Raw genomic sequence first — 22,333 nt, 5'->3', positions numbered from 1 at the left:
CTACAAGTGCTTTGGGGTGTCCCATAATCCCCCCAGTGTGAAACAATAATTTTTCTGGCTGCAAAAAGTCATATCTAGCAGCAGTATCTATTGAATATTTTGCACTACAAGTGCTTTGGGGTGTCCCATAATCCCCAGTGTGAAACAACAATTTTTCTGGCTGAATAAAAGTATTATCTAGCAGCACTATATATTTAATATTTTGCACTACTAGTGCTTTGGGCTGATTAAAATGGATTCAAAGCAGTCCACATATGAGCAGGATCAGCAAGCAGGTGCTGGCACCAGTCCTGATGGTAGTCTTCCCTGTACGTCATCTGGTAAAGCCTATGTAAAAGTACATAGTCTTTTTAAATCAGGGAAAAAAACACACCCAAAAAAAAAAAAAATATAAGTGTAGGGTGCAATCTACCCCCAAATAGGAAAGGGACTTGAGGCATTTCTATATCACGTACAGTCTTGAAAGCCTGCTGTTATGTCAATTTCAGGATAAGGGTAGGGTGACATACACAGACATACCCCTCACTGTCTTTGTCCATTTCAATTTATATTCTACAGTCTATACCGGCTGAATTTTTTCTATTTAACTACAAGTGGAGGGGGGGTCTGATACAGACTGATACCAAACTGCCTTTGTCCATTTCAATTTATATTCTACAGTCCATACCGGCTGATTTTTTTCTATTTAACTACAAGTGGAGGGGGGGGTCTGATACAGACAGACACCAAACTGCCTTTGTCCATTTCTATTGTTATAGTACAGTATATGCAGGCTGCTTCTTTGCTATTTAACTACAAGTGGAGGGGGAAGGGCTGATGTAGACACAAACCAAACTGCCTTGGTCCATTTCTTTATATATTTATCTATAAGCTTAGGGTGTAATATATACCCAAAGACAATGGCTGCATTGACAATAGGCAAAGATAGAGAGAAAGACAATTAGGTTTGTGTGTAGAATTAAGGACGGCCTACCAGGGATTAAACAGTTTTTTTTCATAATTTGTTAGCTTTAGAATTACCTTACTTATGCCAGAAACAGGTGGAGCACTAAATTAGGTTATTTTAGGCCAAATTAATTTGTTTTTTAAACAAAATTGCAAAACAAAACCAAACAAAACCAAAACCAAAACACGCAAGGGCGGTTTTGCCAAAACCAAAACACAAAGCTAATCCAGATCCAAAACCAAAACACGGGGGTCAGTGACCATCTCTAGGTGAAAGTGACAAGAACAGGTAGGAGAGAACAGGACAGTCTGTAAAATGTTGTGATTCTAGTGGGACAATCCAAATTTTTGGTGACTGTTCTGCCCAATGTAAGGGGCAGGCCAGAACTGTGAATTCTTTATCTACACACTGCTTTCTTTATATACTACACTATGAGGCTAGATGTTCTGAAAGTAAGGAGTTCTGGGACATATGTCACGCTCCGACGAGTGGGCACTGCACCCTTGTGCCAATGGGGCAGCACAGTGGCTAAGTGGTTAGCACTTCTGCCTCACAGCACTGGGGTCATGAGTTCAATTCCCAACCATGGCCTTGTCTGTGTGGAGTTTGTATGTTCTCCCGGTGTTTGCATGGGTTTCCTCCGGGTGCTCTGGTTTCCTCCCACACTCCAAAAACATACTAATAGGCTAATTGGCTGCTATCAAAATTCACCTTAGTCTCTCTCTCTCTCTGTGTGTACGTTAGGGAATTTAGACTGTAAGCTCCAATAGGGCAGGGACTGATGTGAATGAGTTCTCTGTACAGCACTGCGGAATCAATGGTGCTATATAAATAAATGATGATGATGATGTACACAACAATGCAGGTTTTTTTTTCTGTAGGAGAGTCACCTGCTAGCCACGCCCCAATGATGCATAGCCACATCCCCAATTGTATAAACACTTTTTTTTTTTTTTTTGCCATGCTCAACTATGAGGGGGGCCCCATGAAGTTGTTGTACTGGGGCCCTGAATCCCTCTTGGCAGCCCTGGCCAGGCCTACTGCTAACTCAAGAGAGACTCCTAATCATTATCTAATGCATTTGTTACTGCACCTTTCCACATTCTGCACCTGTTTGTTGTATTTTGATTGGTGTGCACCTGCTGCTTGTTACATGCACTTCTGGTAATAAAAGACACAATCGTAAAATGCGTCTGATTCCATGCCCATGGCCAAAGGACCACTGTAAAAATGTTGGATCTGGGCCAGCTTCCCCATGAGCACATCACTACACTCACGCATCTGTTCTTCTCAGGAGTTTTATTTTTTAAATTGTTAGTTGATTGTGGTCTCTTGGTTTAAAAAAAAATGAGTTAGATCCACCTTATTGTCATCACTAATAGATTGTAAGAAAACTGAGACCAAATGGTAAATGACAAGCCAGTTATTTTTAAGTCAACTTTTTCATGCACATATTGGAAGTACTCAGTCCTTTTGGATCAAACAGACATCATTCTGGGTGCAACTGATCCAGAGCCAAGAAGCAAGCAGCACTGAAGTCAGCATCTTGTATGAAGTGAGGGACACATGGGCCCTATCCTTGTTGCGAATTTTGCAATACCTATGCAGAAACATCTTGGCAGCTATGTACTGAAGGAAACCATCTGCAAAGTAGCTTTATAATCAATGGGTTATGACATCACAACTCTAGAGCTATTTTGCACAGAAATGCATATGTATATATACATATTTAACATATTTTACAGAAAATAAAAATACAGTTGTTAGCACTTCCCTTTACTGCTATAAATACGATAAAGACATCACCGAGCTGCAGTTAACATTATGTACACTCACTTCTAAGGTAAGGAGTCTGAAATGTGACAAAAAGTTCTTTAAAAAAACACAAAATAGCCTTTGATAGGCTGGCTAGACAGCAGCTAAAACATTAGGCAAGCAAAAATTAAAAAAAGTAATTCAGCACTTGATTAAACCTGTATTTTTCTATGCAGCTGGTACCTTGTTAAATACAGGTTTAACAGATTGCTGGTTTATTTTTTCCTGTTTTGCTTAAATTATTGCAAAAAAAATCCTGATTAGCCACACACAATACATTTTCCCTCTACATGAAAAAAACCACATGTGGCACAAAGCAATTATTATTATTATTTCTTTATTGAAAGTAAAGACATCATGGTTGTAATTGTAATACAAAAAATGAAAACAAAACAAGGTATTATTCTAAAAGTAAACAGGTTATTTCTGAACATGTGATAAAGTAATGGTTTGGTGTCGTTGGCATGATCCCAAATGAGGTAAGTACTTTGAGTGGTCTAAAGCAAATAAATTGGCAGGAAAAGTAAACCAAAAACATAGTTCAAGTACAAATTCTTCATATCACTGAATATAATGTAACACTTGTAAACCTTCTTCTATGAGAGATAGCAAATATATTGTGCTTATAAAAGAACATTTTAGAAACTGACAAGCTCTTTACCAGTTTGCAGATGAGGTGTGTTTCTAAAGCCCTTAACTTTAGGCGTGAACTGTATTAATAATTCTAGTATCTACATAAAAATGTTCTAGTAAAGTTCACAACCATATATACTTATAGCTGTATAGGGAATGTAACTGAAGCCACCAAAAAATATGGTCTGCGGGATGCAAGGTATATTGTTACCCTTGATTTGCTGGCACCAGATTACTGCAGTGGAGTTATCTCTGGTCCTGATTACTTTGATACACTTCTAGAATAGTAAACTTTAAACAGGAAAAGTGAAAAAAAAAAGGGAAAATGATTGTACACAATGTGCATCAAAAATGTTAAGAGAAGTTAATTAAAAAGGAAAAGAGATGTGTGTGTGCAGCAGTTTTGCATGGCAGTGTATTTAACATGGCATAAATGATGGAGTGTATCTCATTGTCTATATGTTCACATTTTAGTTGAATACTTTTATAGTATAGTGTGTTCTAAGTGTGCTTATGAATGTCAGAAACATGATACAATTTCCAAATCTATTTAGGGTGCCCCTTAAAGAGACTGTTATACCTGAGCAAAACACTCTTCGCTTCCATCCAAAGAGGCACAATGGAAATCTCGGCAGATCCATATAGACAATATGTCAGATTGATGTAGTCAATGTTAAAAGTTTCGTTACATACACACATTTAAAGATCTAAATTATGCTTATGGTTCGATAACCAGTTGCAAAAAGATGCAGATATTACATACATTTGCTGAAGGCTGCAGCATACAGTTATTAAAGATGTATTTATTATTAAGGCTTATTTTATAGAAGGTAAAATTGAAAATATGCTGCATAACAATTGTGCATAATAATTTTATGTTCGTAATCTCCATTGATAATGGTCATATTTGATTGTAATCATTTAGGATGATAAATTCTATAGTATAATCTAACTATCTATCCTGCATTGTATAACTAAAAAAAAAAAATAGAACATCCTAAACCTGAGTTAGCAGCATTAATGTAAAGTCTCTGAATGCAGAAAACCAGTAGACTTCATAGCAACCATTATTCTTTCAATGTCTTTAAAGACTATTCCATTTCTTGCAGGCAGCAAGCTTCCATGCCTCAATGCAGTGGGCTAGTGCAATCTGCTCGGGAAATTCACTGTCCATCTGTGGGAAGGACACTTCTTTTCCATCAAGGAGAGGACCCAACACATCTCTTAAGCTGCAATCAAGAATGTTCACACAGTTTTAAATCAACAAGATGGTGAATAATGCACTGTGCAAGTGCAAAGATAATAATGTATATGTGATGATGCAAACAGGAGATACTGTTAGAGCTACACATATATGTTCATAGGAGCCCTGTATTTAACTCAAAGGGGCATATTCAATTGTTAAAAAGTTACGCGGCGTTAAAACTAGTACAGTTAATACGGTAAAATCCAGCGAGTAAATTACCGTATTAAGGGGCGTATTCAATTGTTCCTCCGGCAGCCGGAAAAACGAGCGCGTTAAAACTATTACCGTTTATACGCGTAAATACCGTTCATACGGTAATTTACTTGCTGAATTTCAGCTCGCAGCTCAGGGAGCTGCGAGCTGAAATTCAGCGAGTAATTACCGTATAAACGGTAATAGTTTTAACGCGCTCGTTTTTCCGGCGTCCACATTGCTTTCATTGGTTTCACTGCTTTGTCTCCGCTTCTAATTTGATCTGTTCCACTTCGGACTCCCTATTGATGCCCTCCTCTTTGTACTTCTCCCCCTCACCTCCCCGTTTCCTCCGGCCGTTCTCTTATTTACCTGTCTCTCATCATGCCGCCTCGCTCCTTTCCTATACCCATCCTCTCCCCCAGCCCCCGCCAAGGGCCCATATCTCTCTATCCTATCTCTCACCCCCCCCTCGCTCCATCAACCCTGACAATCTCATCCATATCTCCTCTTGTTCATCCCTCCCTTTTTCGTGTGCCCTCTGGAACTCCAGGTCTGTCCGTAACAAACTGTCCTCCATTCACGACCTCTTCATCTCTAACTCTCTTAATCTTCTTGCCATAACTGAAACCTGGCTTACTTCTTCTGATACTGCCTCCCCTGCCGCTCTCTCCTATGGGGGCCTCTCTTTCACCCACTCCTCCTATCCCCTAACTGCACTTTTCGGGTCATACCCACTCTACCTTCCCTCTCCTTCTCCTCCTTTGAAGTCCACTCCATTCGGCTCTTCTCCCCCATCCACCTCCGTGTCTCCGTCATCTAGTCATCTACCGTCCCCCTGGCCCTACCTCTCTTTTTCTCGACAACTTCGCCGCCTGGCTCCCCCACTATCTTTCCTCTGACCTGCCCTCCATTATACTGGGTGACTTTAACATCCCTGTTGACAACTGTTCTGACCCTGCCACCATCAAACTTCTCACTCTTTCCTCCTCCCTTGGCCTCACTCAGTGGACCTCCTCCCCTACCCACTGTCTTGGTCACTCCCTCGACCTTGTCTTCTCTCACCTCTGTGATCTCTCCGACTTCTCCAACTCTCCCTTCCCACTCACCGACCACCATCTCCTCTCCTTCTCTCTGTCCTCCTCCCCTTCTCCCACCTCGCCTAAAGCCACCCTCACCAGGCGCAACCTTGACGCCATTGACCCCATCTCCTTCTCCGCCTCTCTTAAAACTCTCCTATCACCCCTTCCCTCTTTGACCTGTCCTGATCAGGCATCCTCTCTCTACAACCAATCCCTCACTACTGCCCTGGACACTGTCGCCCCGGCCTCTTCTATCCGCCGTCGTCACCTTACTCCCCAACCCTGGCACTCCAAACTCACCCGCTCCCTCAAAAAGTGCTCTCGCACAGCTGAACGCCTCTGGAGGAAATCTCGTTCCCTGGCTGACTTCCTTCACTTTAAATTCATCCTCTCCTCTTTCTGCTCTGCCCTGTTCCTCGCTAAACAATCCTTTTTCAAGTCACTCATCTCTTCTCAGTCCTCCAACCCCCGCCTCCTCTTTGCCACATTCAACTCCCTCCTCTCCCCCCCCCCCTCCCACTGTCCCGCCTTCCCTCTCGGCATCTGACTTCGCCTCCTTTTTCTCCTCCAAAATTGAAGCCATCAGACGCAACATCTCCTCCTCCCACCCCTCTCCCCCCACTCCCACCGCTTCACCTCCCGCCATCAACCAGCTGTGGTCCTCCTTCATCCCCACATCAGGTGAAGAAGTTCGCTCCCTTATTCTTTCCTCTCCACCCTCTACCTGTCCTCTTGATCCCATCCCCTCCCACCTCCTTCGCTCTCTCTCTCCTACTGCCTGCTCCTACCTCGCACACCTCTTCAACCTATCACTCTCCTCTGGCATTGTCCCATCCTCATTTAAACATGCTCTTATCTTCCCTATCCTTAAGAAACCCAATCTCGACCCCACCTCTCTTGCTAACTACCGCCCTATCTCTCTTCTCCCATATGCCTCCAGCCACCTCACCAGACACCTCTCTGACAACTCCCTCCTTGACCCTCTCCAATCCGGCTACCGCCCCCTCCACTGAAACAGCCCTGGCTAAAGTTACCGATGATCTCCTATCAGCCAAATCCAAGGGTCACTACTCCATACTCATCCTCCTTGACCTCTCCGTGGCCTTCGACACCGTGGACCACCCCCTCCTACTGCAAACTCTTCTCTCACTCGGCCTCTCTGGCTCTGTTCATGCCTGGTTCACCTCATACCTTGCTAATCGCTCCTTCTCCGTATCCACGTCTGGTTCTTCCTCCACCCCCTCCCCTCCCCCTGTTGGAGTCCCTCAGGGCTCTGCTCTTGGCCCTTTACTCTTTTCGCTCCATACTTCCTCCCTTGGGGCTCTCATCTCCTCTTTCGGTCTTCAGTATCACCTATATGGTAATGATATTCAACTCTACATCTCTTCTCCTGATCTTTCCTCCTCCCTCCTCTCTCGTGTAACTGACTGCCTCTCAGCCATCTCATCCTGGATGTTCTCTCGCTTTCTTAAAATTAACATCTCCAAAACCGAACTCATTGTCTTTCCCCCACCCAGGCTCCCTTCCCACCATGACCTCTCTATCGTTGTTAACAACTCCACTATCTCCTCTGTCACCCAACTCCGCTGCCTAGGTGTCACTCTCGACTCCTCTCTCTCTTTTGCCCCCCACATTCAATCCCTTGCCCAAGCCTGTCGCTTCCAACTCCGTAACATTGCCCGCATCCGTCCCTTCCTCTCTCAAGATGCCACCAAAACTATCATCCATGCTCTCATCATCTCCCGTCTCGACTACTGCAACCTCCTCCTTACTGGCCTCCCCTGCTCCCGCTTTCCCCCCTCCGCTCTATACTCAATGCGGCTGCAAGACTCATCTTCCTCTCACGCCGCTCCTCCTCTGCCTCCCCTCTCTGTCTTTCCTTACACTGGCTCCCCTTCCCCTACAGAATCCTTTTCAAACTCCTTACCACCACTTACAAGGCTCTCTCTCAGTCTACTGCCCCTTACATCTCTAACCTCCTCTCCATTCACACTCCCGCCCGCTCCCTGCGCTCAGCCAATGATCGCCGCCTCTCCTCCACTCTGATCACCTCTTCCCACTCTAGAATCCAAGACTTCTCCCGTGCTGCCCCCCTTCACTGGAACGACCTCCCTCGCTCCATTCGTCTCTCACCCAATCTGTGCTCCTTCAAGCGGGCTCTTAAAACTCACCTGTTCCTTAAGGCCTACCAACCATCCACTTAACCTCTCACCTCTTCTGGTTCTCCCCTGCCCCCTTTCTCTCTCCCCGTTGCTTCACTGGCTCCCTTATGTACCTGATTCTGTTTACCCTCCCGTAGGATGTAAGCTCGTATGAGCAGGGCCCATCTTCCCTCCTGTCTCCATACCTGTTCTTCCGCTCCGTCTCTACTGTATCTGCCTGCCTGGAGTTTCTGAAGTACTGGTACTTTGTGTTTATTGTTCTGTACTGTCTTACCCTGTATAGTCTACTGTTTGTACCATGTACGGCGCTGCGGAAACCTTGTGGCGCCTTACAAATAAACAATAATTATAATACGCCCCTAACTGTTTTTCCGCGCACGATTACCGTAATAACAGTAATCGTGCGCGGACCGCGGGATTTTCGGCGTTTCTGCCGACAATTGACTACAGTTTGTATGATGATTTGGCCAAATTCTAAAGATTGGTTGAATCAATTAGATTTTAACATCCAGATTTTGACATTCTTGACACTAAAGTATGCAAGGCACAGAGGTATTGCATCCAGGATCTAAAATGACACATAGGCCCAATTCAATTCGGGCACGTTATTCTAGAAATAAAGTGGCCTGCGCACTATTACCATTAGTACGGTAAAAGTGCGCATAATTACAGTTAGTACGGTAATTTTAACACTGTAAATGAGCGAAAATCCCGGCTTAAAATTACCATATTAAAAGGTAATAGTACTAACTCCGCGTTAATCCTAGACTAACGTGGCCGAATTGATTCGGCCCCATACAATTTTCATTTAGGCTCAAAGTGGGAGATGGAGTTAACTTATAACGGTTATTCTCTCTCCAAGTAGTAACTATCACCACTCTCAATGTAAGTGAAGTGAAATACAATCCCATCTCCTCCCTGGTGTACATCCACAGTAAAGAAAGTACTATTAGCTTCAAGCGCAATCCTCAAGTAGCAGCGGCTAGCTAGTGCTGGCAAAGTAACAATCTTCACTGTGGATTTGCACTAGTCAAAGTGGTACAACTATTGACGAGTGTATCTTCGCACATATCTGCCTTGGTTTGTATTTACGCAAAAACATCTTTAATGTACTCAGTACCAAATCTGCATACGGACGCAGAAGTATGCTTTTAATAATGGGCATGAGCAGTACAAATTTGCATATTTTACACTAATCAAACAGCAAATAAGAATTTTAAACTGGGATATGAATCAGGATCTCAGTCTGACATTTTCAGTGCCAGTGTCCTTAGCAGCCAAGCTATTTTCTCCGGTGGTAGTCAGTTTACCGATACAGACTACCCGACACAGACAAAGATGACATGAGGACTCCGAAGAAGTAGTAGCCCGTCCTGAAAAAAGGACTACTTACCAGGATCCAGATGACTTCATGTGACGACCCGATCTGTTGTAATGTATTATTTTAGGGGCTAGGGTTGGGGGTATTAGGGTAAAGAGTTAGGGTTAGGAGTTAGGGTTAACCTTACGTTTAAAATTACGTCATCTGAAACCGTGACTCCAGTTACAGCGGCGATGGACGGACCCAGCTGTCACTCATGTAATGTAAGTATTATTTTAAGGGTTAGGGTTATGGTTAGGGATATTAGGGTTAGGGGTTAAGGTTAGAGTTAGGAGGTAGGGTTAACCTTACCCGGACCCGGCTTGTAAAGGTAATGTTAACCCTAACTCCTAACCCTAATACCCCCAACCCTAGCCCCTAAAATAATACATTACATGAATAACGTCATTTTCCAGAGTCGGCAACAGATCGGGTCGTCACATGAAGTCATCTGGATCATGGTAAGTAGTCCTTTTTTCAGGTCGGGCTACTACTTCTTCGAAGTCCTCATGTCATCTTTGTCTGTGTCGGGGTAGTCAGTACCATTAATAGGTACTACACTCACTCTTTTAGAGACATATAATTCACATTAAATACAACAAAGGAACATGAAGACACCAGTAGCTCTTGGCAATTTTTATATGGCTCCATGTAAAATGTTTAAAGTAATTCAGTTGGTGAGCCCCACATTAAAGATTATGTAACTTACATCCATGAAGGTGGGAAGTCATTTACACTTTGTTGCTTTCTTAATTTTAGTGTGATCATCTCATGCAGCTCGAGAAAGAAGAGGTTGGTTCCATGTTGCTCCAGGAACACATTTAGTAGGTGCGGGCTATCCTTGTCCAGTGCTGCCTTGTAAGCTTTGTCCACATCTGGAAATGGGTCCTGAAACATCAACATGATAAATGTGGTGAGAGAGAAGCCTGTCTGATTATCTTAATATTCGGAAATCTCCTATGTCTCTATGTACCCAGGGCAACAAGAACACCCTTCTGTTCCAACACTTTAAACCCAGATGTATCTCTTACCCTTTTAAGACGTACAAGATGTGCAGACTTCAAGGCAGTGAGTAATTGCCAGAGAGCGATTGTGTTTTTTAGGTGACAACGTTTCAGTGCCTTCAAAGAAAATAAATCATCAAATACAAGTATCTAAAGCAACAAACCAATTTACTGTATATTATAATGCAATAGAGGTCTGCTTTTGGGGTTGAACCTGGAAGGGACATAAAGGCCGAGCACTGTAGTGGATGTGGTAGGACAGTACATACCTCAAGGATATGTGCACTGCTCTGTTCTCCCATCTGTAGGACTTCCTCAATGTATTTTGCTAGGAGAAGTTCTGGATCTCCTCCCGATGTTGCAAGAAATCCCAGCGAGATCTCAACAATGTTTAAAGCTTCACAAACATCACTAAAGGCATTCAGGTCTTTGCTTATAAAATCTATTGCAGAGTTTGGTAAGGAATCCTAAGGAAACATACACTTAATTCATTTTGAATAGGCAAAGTGAACCTCATGGTGACGTACTACAGGTTAGATTTAAAAAATATGGCACTGGATGAAGTGTTGTAAAATACATACTCTGTGCATCATATTTATAAATGAATATACACCTTTTTCCACTTAAGCACTAATTTTAGATTTAAATAAATAATATACAACATGGCTTACCTGTGTATTTACATTTTTTTTTATATTTTTTTGCATGTATACAACACTTTTTTTTTTAAACAAATACAACATTAACAGCTACATTCAGGTGTAAGACAGGCACAAGGATAAGAACATGGCTTGAATACAACTGTATGTAAAATAGAGAAAATAATTTCTATATACTACAAAACAATGTATGAGAAAGAAAACGCATGTTATATCATACCTGCGGAAGCTTTTTCTTCACATCAACAAATAGGTTCTCGTAGTTTCGATCGTAGGAAAATGTGAGAGTTGGTAATCCCTAGGATAAAGGTAAATCAGAAAATATGTTTGTGTTTCTCTTTTAGCTTATTTGTACAAAAAGTAGCATATATATGAGAAACATAACCACAGACAAAGGATAGATGTATTTTGACTGCTCTTTAAGAAGGAACAATACAACTAGGGCAGTAAGAGATGATTTAACCACTTTGAATACTAAAAAAAACCTCTACTTTCATTATGAAAAGTGACTTACAACAATAGTGATGAGAGGTTTGCCTTGGAAAAAGTGGCTGGTGATTTGGTGCTGAATTTTTGGAAGGTCAAATTCTTGTAAGGTTTCTCGACCACACTCCAGACTGTACTGGCAATTGGATAGGATTATAGGCACCAAATCCTTTTCCATCTCATAGCTGATCACATGCAGATCCATTACTTCAGACGCTCTAATGGAATACCTGAATTGAATTGAATGAATTAAATTTGAATGTTAAGGCTGCTTTCATTTCCATAAAACATAGATTCCTATGACTACACATTAAAACAGAGACAGCAAATAAAAAAACATACTTTTGTTCATTGTTGGTGTATTTTTGCAGTGCGTATATAAAGTCATTATGTAGAGCTATGAGGTAGCTGGTGAGGGCAGTTGCACATAAGCCTAATCCCTGCCGGCGAGGAAGAAGATAGGCAAGTTCGCTTTCCATGGTAAGAGTTTCATAGCACATGTTATCAGGTAGCTTTATTTCACCTAAAACATGATCAGAAAGACTGATTTAAGATGATTTTATTCGTTATTCTATTCCTATCATTGATAATATTCTAGACAGGTCATAAAAAAAAAAAGCACACAATTAATCTAAGCACATGTAAACTGGTTTTACTCCTGAAAGGGGAAAAGTACAAAGTCAGTGATGTACAGTCATGGCCAAAAGTTTTGAGAATGACTCAAATATTATTTTTCACATAGTCTGCTGCTTCAATTTTTATGATGGTACATATACTCCAGAATGTAATGAAGAGTGAGCAGATGAATTGCATTTAATTTCAAAGTCCCTTTTTGCCATGACAATGAACTTTATCCCAAAAACAACATTTCCACTGCATTTTAGCCCTGCCACAAAAGGACCAGCTGACATCAGGTCAGTGATTCTCTCATTAACACACGTGAGAGTGTTGACCAAGACATGGCTGGAGATCACTCTGTTATGGAGATTGAGTTAAAATAACGGACTGGAAGCTTTAAAAGGTGGGTGGTGATTGAAATCATTGTTCTTCCTCTGTTAATCATGGTTATCTGCAAGGAAACACGTGCAGTCATCATTGCTTTGCACTAAAAGGGCTTTAAAGGCAAGAATATTGCTGCTAGAAAGATTACACCTAAATCAACTATTTATCGGATCATCAAGAACTTCAAGGAGAGAGGTTCAATAGTTGTGAAGAAGGCTTCAGGGCGCCCAAGAACAAGCAGCAAGCGCCAGGATCATCTCCTAAAGTTGATTCAGCTGCGGGATCAGGGCACCACCAGTGCAGAGCTTGCTCAGGAATGTGAGTGCATCTGCACGCACAGTGAGGCGAAGACTTTTGGAGGTTGGCTTGATGTCAAGAAGACCAGCGAAAAAGCCACTTCTCTCCAGGAAAAACATCAGTGACAGACTGATATTCTGCAAAAGATACAGGGATTAGACTGCTGAGGACTGGGGTAAAGTCATTTTCTCTGATGAATCCCCTTTCAGATTGTTTGTGGCATCTGGAAAAACGCTTCTCCGGAGAAGGAAAGTTGAGCGTTGCCATCAGACCTGTGTCATGCCAACAGTAAAGCATCCTGAGACCATTCATGTGTGCAGTTGCTTCTCAGCCAAGGGAGTGGGCTCACTCACAATTTTGCATAAGAACACAGCCATGAATAAAGAATGGTACCAAAACATCCTCCAAGAGCAACTTCTCCAAGAACCATCCAAGAACGGTTTGGTGAAGAACAATGCCTTTTCCAGCATAATGGAGCACCTTGCCATAAGGAAAAAGTGATAACTAATTGGTTTGGGGATGAAAGCATCAAAATTTTGGGTCCATGGCCAGGAAACTCCACAGACCTTAATACCATTAAGAACTTGTGGTCAATCCTCAAGAGGCGGGTGGACAAACAAAACCCCACATATTCTGACAAACTCCAAGCATTGATTAGGCAAGAATGGGCAGCCATCAGTCAGTATGTGGCTCAGAAGTTGATTGACAGCATGCCAGGGGGAATTGCAGAGGTCTTCAAAAAGAAGGGTCCACATTGCAAATATTGACTCTTTGAATAAACTTAATGTAACTGTCAATAAAAGCCTTTGACACTTATGAAATGTAATTTTACTTAAGTATACCATAGCAACATCTGACAAACAGGTCTAAAAACACTGAAGTAGCAAACTTTGTGAAAACCAATACTTGTGTCATTCTCAATACTTTTGGCCATGACTGTATATCTATTTTGACTAACAGCATTCGACATAAAAAAAAATGGGTGAAGCTAGATGTTATTCAGCCTTAAAGAACAAGTATTACGAACAAAACAAAAACAGGCAATAAAACCTTATGGTGGCTCCACACAAGCCAAAACTTTTCGTTAAATTGGTTATTTTCAAATTGGCTTATCACTGTACCGTGTGGATTTAATCAGGCAGAAAGCAAAATCTGTGTGTACTACTGTATGATATTATCAGCATGTTACAGTGTATAATCACTGTCCAAATCATAATATGTGCGTGAGTGTGGCTGGTTTTACATTGTAAATCAATAGTTTGGTCAGACACTGGGATTAGTAGATCTGTCCAAGTTGAAATTGTACACTAACAGATGGATACATTTGGAAAAAGATCCAAAACTGTGTCTAGTGTATGTCAATGAAGGTTTTATCAAATTGTACCCTTATAATATAATGGGAGTCCACGGGGCATTCGGTCATGCTGCAATACCACTGTATCTGACTGTGTAAGGATTGGGCCCAACAACAGGACCATAATTCTTGGCATTGTCGCCTCCACTGCATGGTTGAACGGTGACTCCACACATGCAGTGACAAGGTTAATTATTTGACCTCTTTTCTAAACCAACAGTGGTAATAATATCACAAATACCTTGTGTGCTTATAAGCTACATTCTGATGAATATTGGGCTTAGCCCATAGAACTGCTGCATGAACAACAGATGTGCTTAATGTATTTACTAAATGGAGAAATCTTGTCTCCAATCACTCACCATTAGTTTGAAGGGAAAGCCGCAGATGATTCCAAGCCATCATGAATTGTTCTATATACTTAGTAAAAATGCATCGAGCACCATCTATATAATGAGACATATCATCAACAGAAATCTAAATATTAGAAACGATGTCTTTCATAGAAACCGTGTGAAAAATTGGCAAAAGCTAAATCATAGAAAGGGCATCATTATTTTCTTTTCTGATAGTCATCCAGATGTGTAAACTTGTTAAATCAGGCATAATAAATAATAAATATGGGGTAATATGTAAAATAATGTAAATGTAGTTGAAAAAGTAGTTAAAAAAACAGACAGTGTATGTTAAAAGATCAGTTACCATGGTGGACCAGTGGGGATTGGGGGGGGGCTGACAGCTTTATGCCACTGTTATTGTTCCCATTTGTGGGAATGGGAGAGCTCTAGTGCCAGAATATCACCACTACCTGGTGCTCCAATGGAGGGATGTAGTAACTGAGCAGTGGTGGCTAGCCAGACAGCAGCAATGGAAAGGCTTCTAATGTCACTTCCTGGATTCATCTGATCCCCACACTCTAACCCTTGAGGGCGCTTCAAGACATGGAGGCCAGGATACTGCTGCCCAGGGTCTGGCTACCAGCACTCTGGAGCTGATTTTGGTATGGACGTGGCGCTAGATCGAGCAGCATGGATCATGGCAGTAGGTTTGGCTGGGGGTTCAAGTATTAAATCTCCCAACCCAGATATAGATGAGCCAGGCTGGGGAACAGGTTGAGGGGAAGAGCATACTCTGTAAAGTAAGAGTATGGTTCAGGCTGATTCATGTGAGAGATTAGGAACCAAGTCTGGACTGGTTAAAAAAACTGGTCTTAATTTCACACGTGGTGTAAATCTGTATAAAGAGTGCAAAAAAAATCCCCATATAAATTGTATAATATCTACTATAAGTGGATTTTGTATGTAACAATTATTTTAAAACCTATCTCTGAGCAATAAACTTCATTATCACTAAAGATCCTTCTATGTGAATTGTCGGCTTCCTGATTGACAGGAGCTTATGGAATAAACGATGTTTTAATGTTGAAACATTCCCCATAAATGAAAATGTAACTAAAGACTGTAATGAAGCAAGGTATATGTATCCTATGTTGTGTGAACTATTCAGAAACTATATGCATGGGAGGAAAATATTTTGTTGTTATATGTATGTTATTTTCACTGAGATGGTATTTGTGATTGCACTAGTCTTATATGGTATTAGAAGTAATATAACTGTAAAGGTGCAATTCTTTCTACAGTGGGTAACTTGGTTGTGGCCAGTAGCAAAGGGGATTTGCTGTTGCACACTTTACGGGCAACTACTCTTTAGTGTACAGTAAAGTATTTGGATTGTAGCACATACACAAAAATGCTTAGAGCTTGTGAGTGAGAAATATAGACGACTACAGCATAGTAAAATGAATCTTAATGCGACTGTTACATTAATATTTGTATAGGTAAAATACCCACGAGAAAAGCCCAAGAAGGTCCTCAATGGATACAATTACAAATATGCTGGAGGGTTTGGAATATTGACAACAGCTATGCTGTATGCAAATGTTTGCTACGTACCAGAGTTTATACTTTGTATATAGTCATTAATGGTTTTAAGGTCAATGTTGCTGCAGTTCTGGAACCTTTTCACCAGCTCTTTTTGAAGATTCAGAATTCCTGGCAAGAACTTCACCATTTGAATTTCAGATTCCTGGAAATAAAAACCATAGTTTCAGAGTATTGAACTTTACTTCTAAACAGTCACCATATTCTTCAAAGCTGTAAAAACAGGAGACAAAGCAATAACAATTGACAGCCATAAATGAACATATACTAGACAGGAAGGGGAAAGAGCCCTACTCAATACAATTTAAAATCTAGGAAATAAAGTGAAAATGGGATGTTTTTTAAATTTCCTGTTACATCCCTATCTCAGAGGCTGTAGGGGGACACAGACAGTCGGTGAGGTTTCTACCTAGGAGAGACTAGAATAAAACTGAATCAATTCCTCCTCTACCCTATAACCTCTCTGCTCCTCAGTTCCCTTTCATCCCAGCAAGGAGATAAGAAAAGCAGCAGACCAAAAAAACAATAAGCATTTCTGGGAGGGTTAACAATGGTGAATCTTAGATGTCGGCTAAGCTTACTGTCATAATGAGACTGCTGACAGAGACAGATGCAAGGAGGGACTCAATGAACTGATCCTGGTGGGGCAAACTGACAAACTGTGTTGGACCCCATTCTCATCATCTTCCTATGTTTTGTTTCCTCTTCACCTGAAGAAGGGTCCACCACCATCTGTCAAATTCCTAGGAGCCTAATCGCCTCTGACCCTGCCTCCATCAAATTTCTTGCCCTTTCTTCCTCCTTTGGCCTTACTCAGTGGACCTCTTCCCTTACCCACTGTCTTGGTCACTCTCTTGACCTTGTCTTCTCTCATCACTGCAATCTTTTGGACTTCTCCAACTCTCCCTTCCCACTCTCTGACCACCATTTCCTCTCTTTCACTCTGTCCTCTTCCCCTACCCCCCCCCCCCCCCCACCTAAATATACCCTTACTAGGCACAATCTTGATGCTCTTGACCCTACAACTTTCTCTTCTTCTCAAAACTCTCCACTCCTCTCTTCCCATCCTAGCCCGTTTTGACCAGACAACCTCCCTCTACAACCACTCCCTCACCACTGCCCTGGATGCCGTCACCCCCACCTCTTCTGCCCCGTGTCACCCCAACCTTGGTACTACATTTCCGCCCTCTCCCTCGCTAAACAATCCTTCTTGAAGTCCCTTATTTCTTCTCAGTCCTCCAAACCCCGCTGCCTCTTTGCCATGTTCAACTCTCTCCTCCCTCCGCCCTCCATCCTGCTCTCCCTCTCTGCCACTGACTTTGCCTCCTTTTTCTCCACCAAACTTGAGGCCATCAGACTCGACATCTCCTCCTCGCATCATACTCCAGCCACCCTCAACGCTCCACCTTCCTCTATCAACCAACTCTGGCGCTCCTTTCGTTCTACTTTGGGTGAAGAAGTCTACTTCCTGATCCTTTCCTATCCCCCACCTACCTGAAATCTGGATCCCATCCCCTCTCACCTTCTTCGCTCCCTCTCCCCCACTACCTTGCACATCTCTTCAATCTGTCACTCTCTACTGGCACTGTCCTCTCTTCCTTTAAACATGCCCTTATTTCTCCCATTCTCAAAAAGAAAAAATCTTGACCACACCTCACTTGCTAACTACCGCCCTGTTTCACTTCTCCCCTATGCTTCTAAACTACGAGAGGGTTGCCTGCAACCACATCACCAGGCACCTCTCGGATAACTCCCTCCTTGACCCTCTCCAATCTAGCTTTCCCCCCACCAATCCAGTGAAACCACCAGGGCCAAAGTTTCTAATGACATTCTCTCGGCTAAATCTAGGGGTCACTTCTCCCTGATCTTCCTTGATTCTTCCCAGTCTGCCCCCCCTCCAGTGGAACGACATCCCACACTCCATCCAACCGTCCCCTAATTTGTACACCTTCAAACAGGCACTCAAAACTCATCTATTCCTCAAAGCCTACCAGCCATCCACCTAAACTTCTCTCCATGCTTGATCGCCTCACCTCTCTCTTTCCCTGTCCCGCTACTCTTACACTTGATCCCCTCCTCTAACTCTGTTTGTGCTTCCTGTCTGTTTGTCCTCCCTTTAGAATGTAAGCTCTTACAAGCAGGACCCTCTTCCATCCTGTCTCTCTACCTATTCTTCTGCTCCAACTTCACTGTACTAGCTATGTTTGGAGTACACCTAGTTAGTTGTTTATTGTTCTGTACTGATTTCTTTGTATGTTCCTCTGCCTGTATTCTGTACGGCGCGTGCAGAAATCTTGTGGCGCCCTATAAATAAAGGATGATAATAATAATAATCTATGGTAAAGGAAGATGCTTGTATTTCATGAAGTAAGCAACCTACAGGACCTCAACCTTCCTCAAAAGGTCAGTGACAGATTCAGTTAGGCATCTAGCGCCCCTTGCCTTAGTACTGATTCCTGAGAACCAGACCTGCTCGCCCTTCTGAAGGAATAGTTGAATCAGTCCTACCCTGCCACCCTCTAAAGGGGAAATAAAAAAATATAGAATAGTTCCACTAGCCAGCTAAAGATAGCAAGGCTAGGCCAGCACTCCTGCTATTTGCCGGTTCATGTCACATGTGCATAATATGATTGGTCCTGCACCCTCTAATTGGAAACTTCAAGGGATAACTCCTAGATATTTGTGTTTGTAGAGATTCTTCTTTCCCTTTGCACCTACCATCTTGGAAGCTGAAAGAGACCCCTTACTTTAATCTTCCAATTATGAACGTACTAGGGGTGTTTAGGTCAGAAAAAATCTCTGCCTCTTGCGATCCGAATGTAGTTAGAGTCATCGCAGAAGCAGAATTTTAGGCTTTTTATTTTGGAAATTAATCAATATGCTGTGTACATTACCTAACTCTACTACTCAGGATGCTGTTTCTAACAATACTGTTTAACTTCAGAAGGTACTGATCGATTTGAGAAATCCCCCAGGCTGCTCTGTTAAGGGCTGGAATTAAGAGATGGATGCAAGTTCCTTCAGTGTCGAATTTAGATCACTCAGCAGTCTATAGACACTATGGGACTTGCATAGAGTTGGATGAATTTGTGCTCAGAACGCAGCAAGCAATGAAATACGCATGAAAAAGCTTATTTACGTGGATATGTTCAGTCAGACGCATCTCAAGATGTGTTCAGCTGTACGTCACTAGCATATGTGCTAGATTTACGTCAGCAGTAAAAAGTGTTTATACTTACTTTCAGATAGGGTACAGATGGAGATTGACAGTGCTAGTAGTAAATGCAAAAAGTAGCGTTTACCATATAAAAGTAATTCAATACAAACACAAAGACAAAATACAAATTAAATACAAACATCTGTTATTTTCCTCTTTAAAAATCGCAGTTCTAACGGAAATATCAATTTAGCAATGTGAATAGATGGTCGCAGCCAAACTAATGAAGTATGTATAAGCGCTAGAGAGGCCAATCCGCAATCAGCCAATCAGAAACGACTAGCTAGTGCTGAGTCGCATGTATGTTAAAGACATGTGCAGCTCGTCATAACCCTATGAGTGTGTCAACATGAGCTTACTTTCTCCAGGAACTTCCATAATAGCGGCACAATGTCCTTCCCATCTTTCTGCTGGACAACGTGTAGTAAGTACTCTATGGAGATTCGTTCTCTGCAGCTCCATATTTTGGAACAATGTACATGACTGTCCTTTGGTAAATCCATTTTCTCCCCACTAATCAATGGGTCACCATAGACAATCTTTACTATTGGATTGGAGCTTATCCTCTTGTCTTTGCTGATGTAATTGTTCACAGTCATGAGCTCCTTATCTAGATTCTGTGATTAAAGAAAATATTCAGTTTATAAAAACAGATGTAATATAATAATAATATTAATACACAGGGTGAATAAGATTATACATGTTAGGAGCCAGAGTCTATAAGGAACCAAGTTTACCCATGCAGATCTGGAAAGAAAGGGGGCCAGGTAGATTTAGGATGACACAAGTGACAGGATGTGACAGTGTGCATATAATATTTATTATAAAATAAATTAATTGAGTTAAAAACATTTACTGAACATAATACCTTCCCCATGCAATCCATTTGCTCCAAAATAAATAAGTAAATAAAAAACATATGAAATGGTGTGACTGTGTTTTCCTGATAATTCTCAGAAGCTCTCTGGATTTGGAAAGCCTTTGCTATTTAACATGAGTTGCTCCAATGTTGATGGCCTGAACAATAATACAGAAGAAATTGCCTGGAACGATTTCTTATCTGTAAAACATCTCTTATTCAACATTTTAATTATCCTGAAAACATGTAAACCTGTATTATCTAATTGGGCATTAGCAAAGTTGCAGACAACTTTAAATTGTAATATCAACACATATTTTACCTTCAGCACAGGGGTAATAACAATTGATGCAAAATGTTTCTCCCAGTTGTTTCTCATTTCTTTTCCTGACCAAGTATCATCAAAGTTTACAGGCCCTTAAGATATAACAACATAACATAGTTGATGAGGTTGAGAATGAGGTTGAATGAAAAAAAAGACACCAGTCCATCAAGTTAAACCTATTTTGGATCTCCTGCGATCCCTCACTTATATTCCAAATTGATCCAGAGTAAGCAACCGCCAATCAGTTTCAATTGAGACATAATAAGCAAAGGTCTCTGCTTGCATACAGATTTATAGCTCACATCACTCGTGTGACTCCACTAGTTAATTTTATGAATGTGGAGTAAAAATTGGAGTTATCAGAGAATTCCATTATCACAATTATGGAATTCTTTTAGAACTCACAATTTTTACTTTGTTTTGTCTCCTAGAAGGCGTAATCTATAATTGTTATTCCTTGCTTCCTTTTTGGGTATCAAGAGCAGTAAAATAATTATAGGATATTATTCTCATTAATTTTGCTAATATAGATGCATCCTGTATTACTAGGAAAAATACATTGTGAATGAAAGCTTTCCAGTAGCAAAATCTAGGACTATCCTGAGGACCTAAACATAATTTGATGAATGTATTAAAAGCATTTTTATAGTCTTTATTGGTAAATGTGCTACTAAAAAAGAAAAATTCAAAACAAAATACATATATTTAAAATATTTGTACTACACCATTGTAATAAAAACTATTTATTATTATTGTAACATTTAAAGTTATTCTACTGTGAATTCCTTACAGAAGTCTTTGCATCTGGCAACCAGCTATAAGCTTCAATGATAAATACAAGTCACTGATTGATAGTTATCTAAGTAGTTTGGAGAGAGATAAGTAATCTAACTTGATCACAAAAAATTCTTATGGTACTAAAAATAAATAAAAATATGAAAACTATAATTTAGACACACCCTTCAAGATATGATAATTTCTAAGAATTAAGAATCATCATATAGAAAATTCTTTACATACATTAACATGTACTTTACTCTCAATATTAAAAAAATTAAATAAAAAAATAAAATAAAAAAGGTCTGACCAGTTACTGTGAATTCACACACCCTGCTACCTTAAGGCTATATATTTTTTTCTTGCAGGCTTGGACTGTACATCAACCCCTAAATGTATATGTAAAATATATTAACTTACATTGCCCAGGCTGTTGGGGAGTCATCATTTGACAAAATACAAGATGTACAACAGTTGTGGTGTCATCAGCACTTTTTCCAAGAGTGTTCTTCAGATAGTCTAGATCTTTTTCAATGTGATGGAAAAGGAAACTTCTAACATCTTGGACTTGTGGCTTCACAATCTGCGCCAGGTTCTGTTACAAAGAGAAAAGTGACACAGACTGCTACAGGTGTGTACTTAAATAAGGACTCCTCAAATGTAAGTGTAAATTCTCTTAACTAATTATTCTACGCATTTCGCATTCTATGCTCCTGAGGCTACACAACTAAGTCTGACTTTTTTTTTGGCCACATACAGTAAGTTCAGTGCAGGAAGTAGACACAAAACACATTTCTCTCAAAATTTTGCAGAGCCAGCTTTAGGTGGTCTGGCCACATAACTAATTGTCAACCTTGTAGCCCTCTTGGCAAATTGTGAATCAAAGCACGTAAAACCTCAACACGGCATTCCACAATTCTGTACCTGAATATCCTCTTCTGATCCCAGAAGCATTGACAGATGAGTTATCAGCCTCA

General features: G+C 41.1%; 1 protein-coding gene across 1 annotated transcript in view; it reads right to left on the bottom strand.

Moving 5' to 3' along the window:
• Positions 1 to 3,083: 3,083 nt before the first annotated feature.
• The window catches only part of RNF213 (ring finger protein 213), a 180,465-nt gene continuing 161,215 nt past the window's right edge, over positions 3,084 to 22,333 (bottom strand). The window contains exons 55-67 of the mRNA XM_075210035.1: positions 22,281 to 22,333; positions 21,777 to 21,951; positions 20,577 to 20,671; positions 19,755 to 20,012; positions 16,191 to 16,323; positions 14,601 to 14,684; positions 11,928 to 12,108; positions 11,614 to 11,815; positions 11,320 to 11,397; positions 10,710 to 10,907; positions 10,468 to 10,557; positions 10,146 to 10,324; positions 3,084 to 4,623 (exon numbers count right to left, since the gene is read on the bottom strand). The exon at positions 22,281 to 22,333 is cut by the window's right edge and continues 110 nt beyond it. Coding sequence (XP_075066136.1) covers positions 4,479 to 4,623; positions 10,146 to 10,324; positions 10,468 to 10,557; positions 10,710 to 10,907; positions 11,320 to 11,397; positions 11,614 to 11,815; positions 11,928 to 12,108; positions 14,601 to 14,684; positions 16,191 to 16,323; positions 19,755 to 20,012; positions 20,577 to 20,671; positions 21,777 to 21,951; positions 22,281 to 22,333 — 1,871 coding nt within the window. The 3' untranslated portion in view covers positions 3,084 to 4,478. The remainder of the gene's footprint in view (positions 4,624 to 10,145; positions 10,325 to 10,467; positions 10,558 to 10,709; positions 10,908 to 11,319; positions 11,398 to 11,613; positions 11,816 to 11,927; positions 12,109 to 14,600; positions 14,685 to 16,190; positions 16,324 to 19,754; positions 20,013 to 20,576; positions 20,672 to 21,776; positions 21,952 to 22,280) is intronic.

Source organism: Mixophyes fleayi, chromosome 4, assembly GCF_038048845.1.
Source record: "Mixophyes fleayi isolate aMixFle1 chromosome 4, aMixFle1.hap1, whole genome shotgun sequence".
Lineage (NCBI taxonomy): Eukaryota > Metazoa > Chordata > Amphibia > Anura > Limnodynastidae > Mixophyes > Mixophyes fleayi.
Note: the sequence above shows the minus strand (reverse complement) of the source record. Positions and strands in the feature narration are given on the sequence as shown.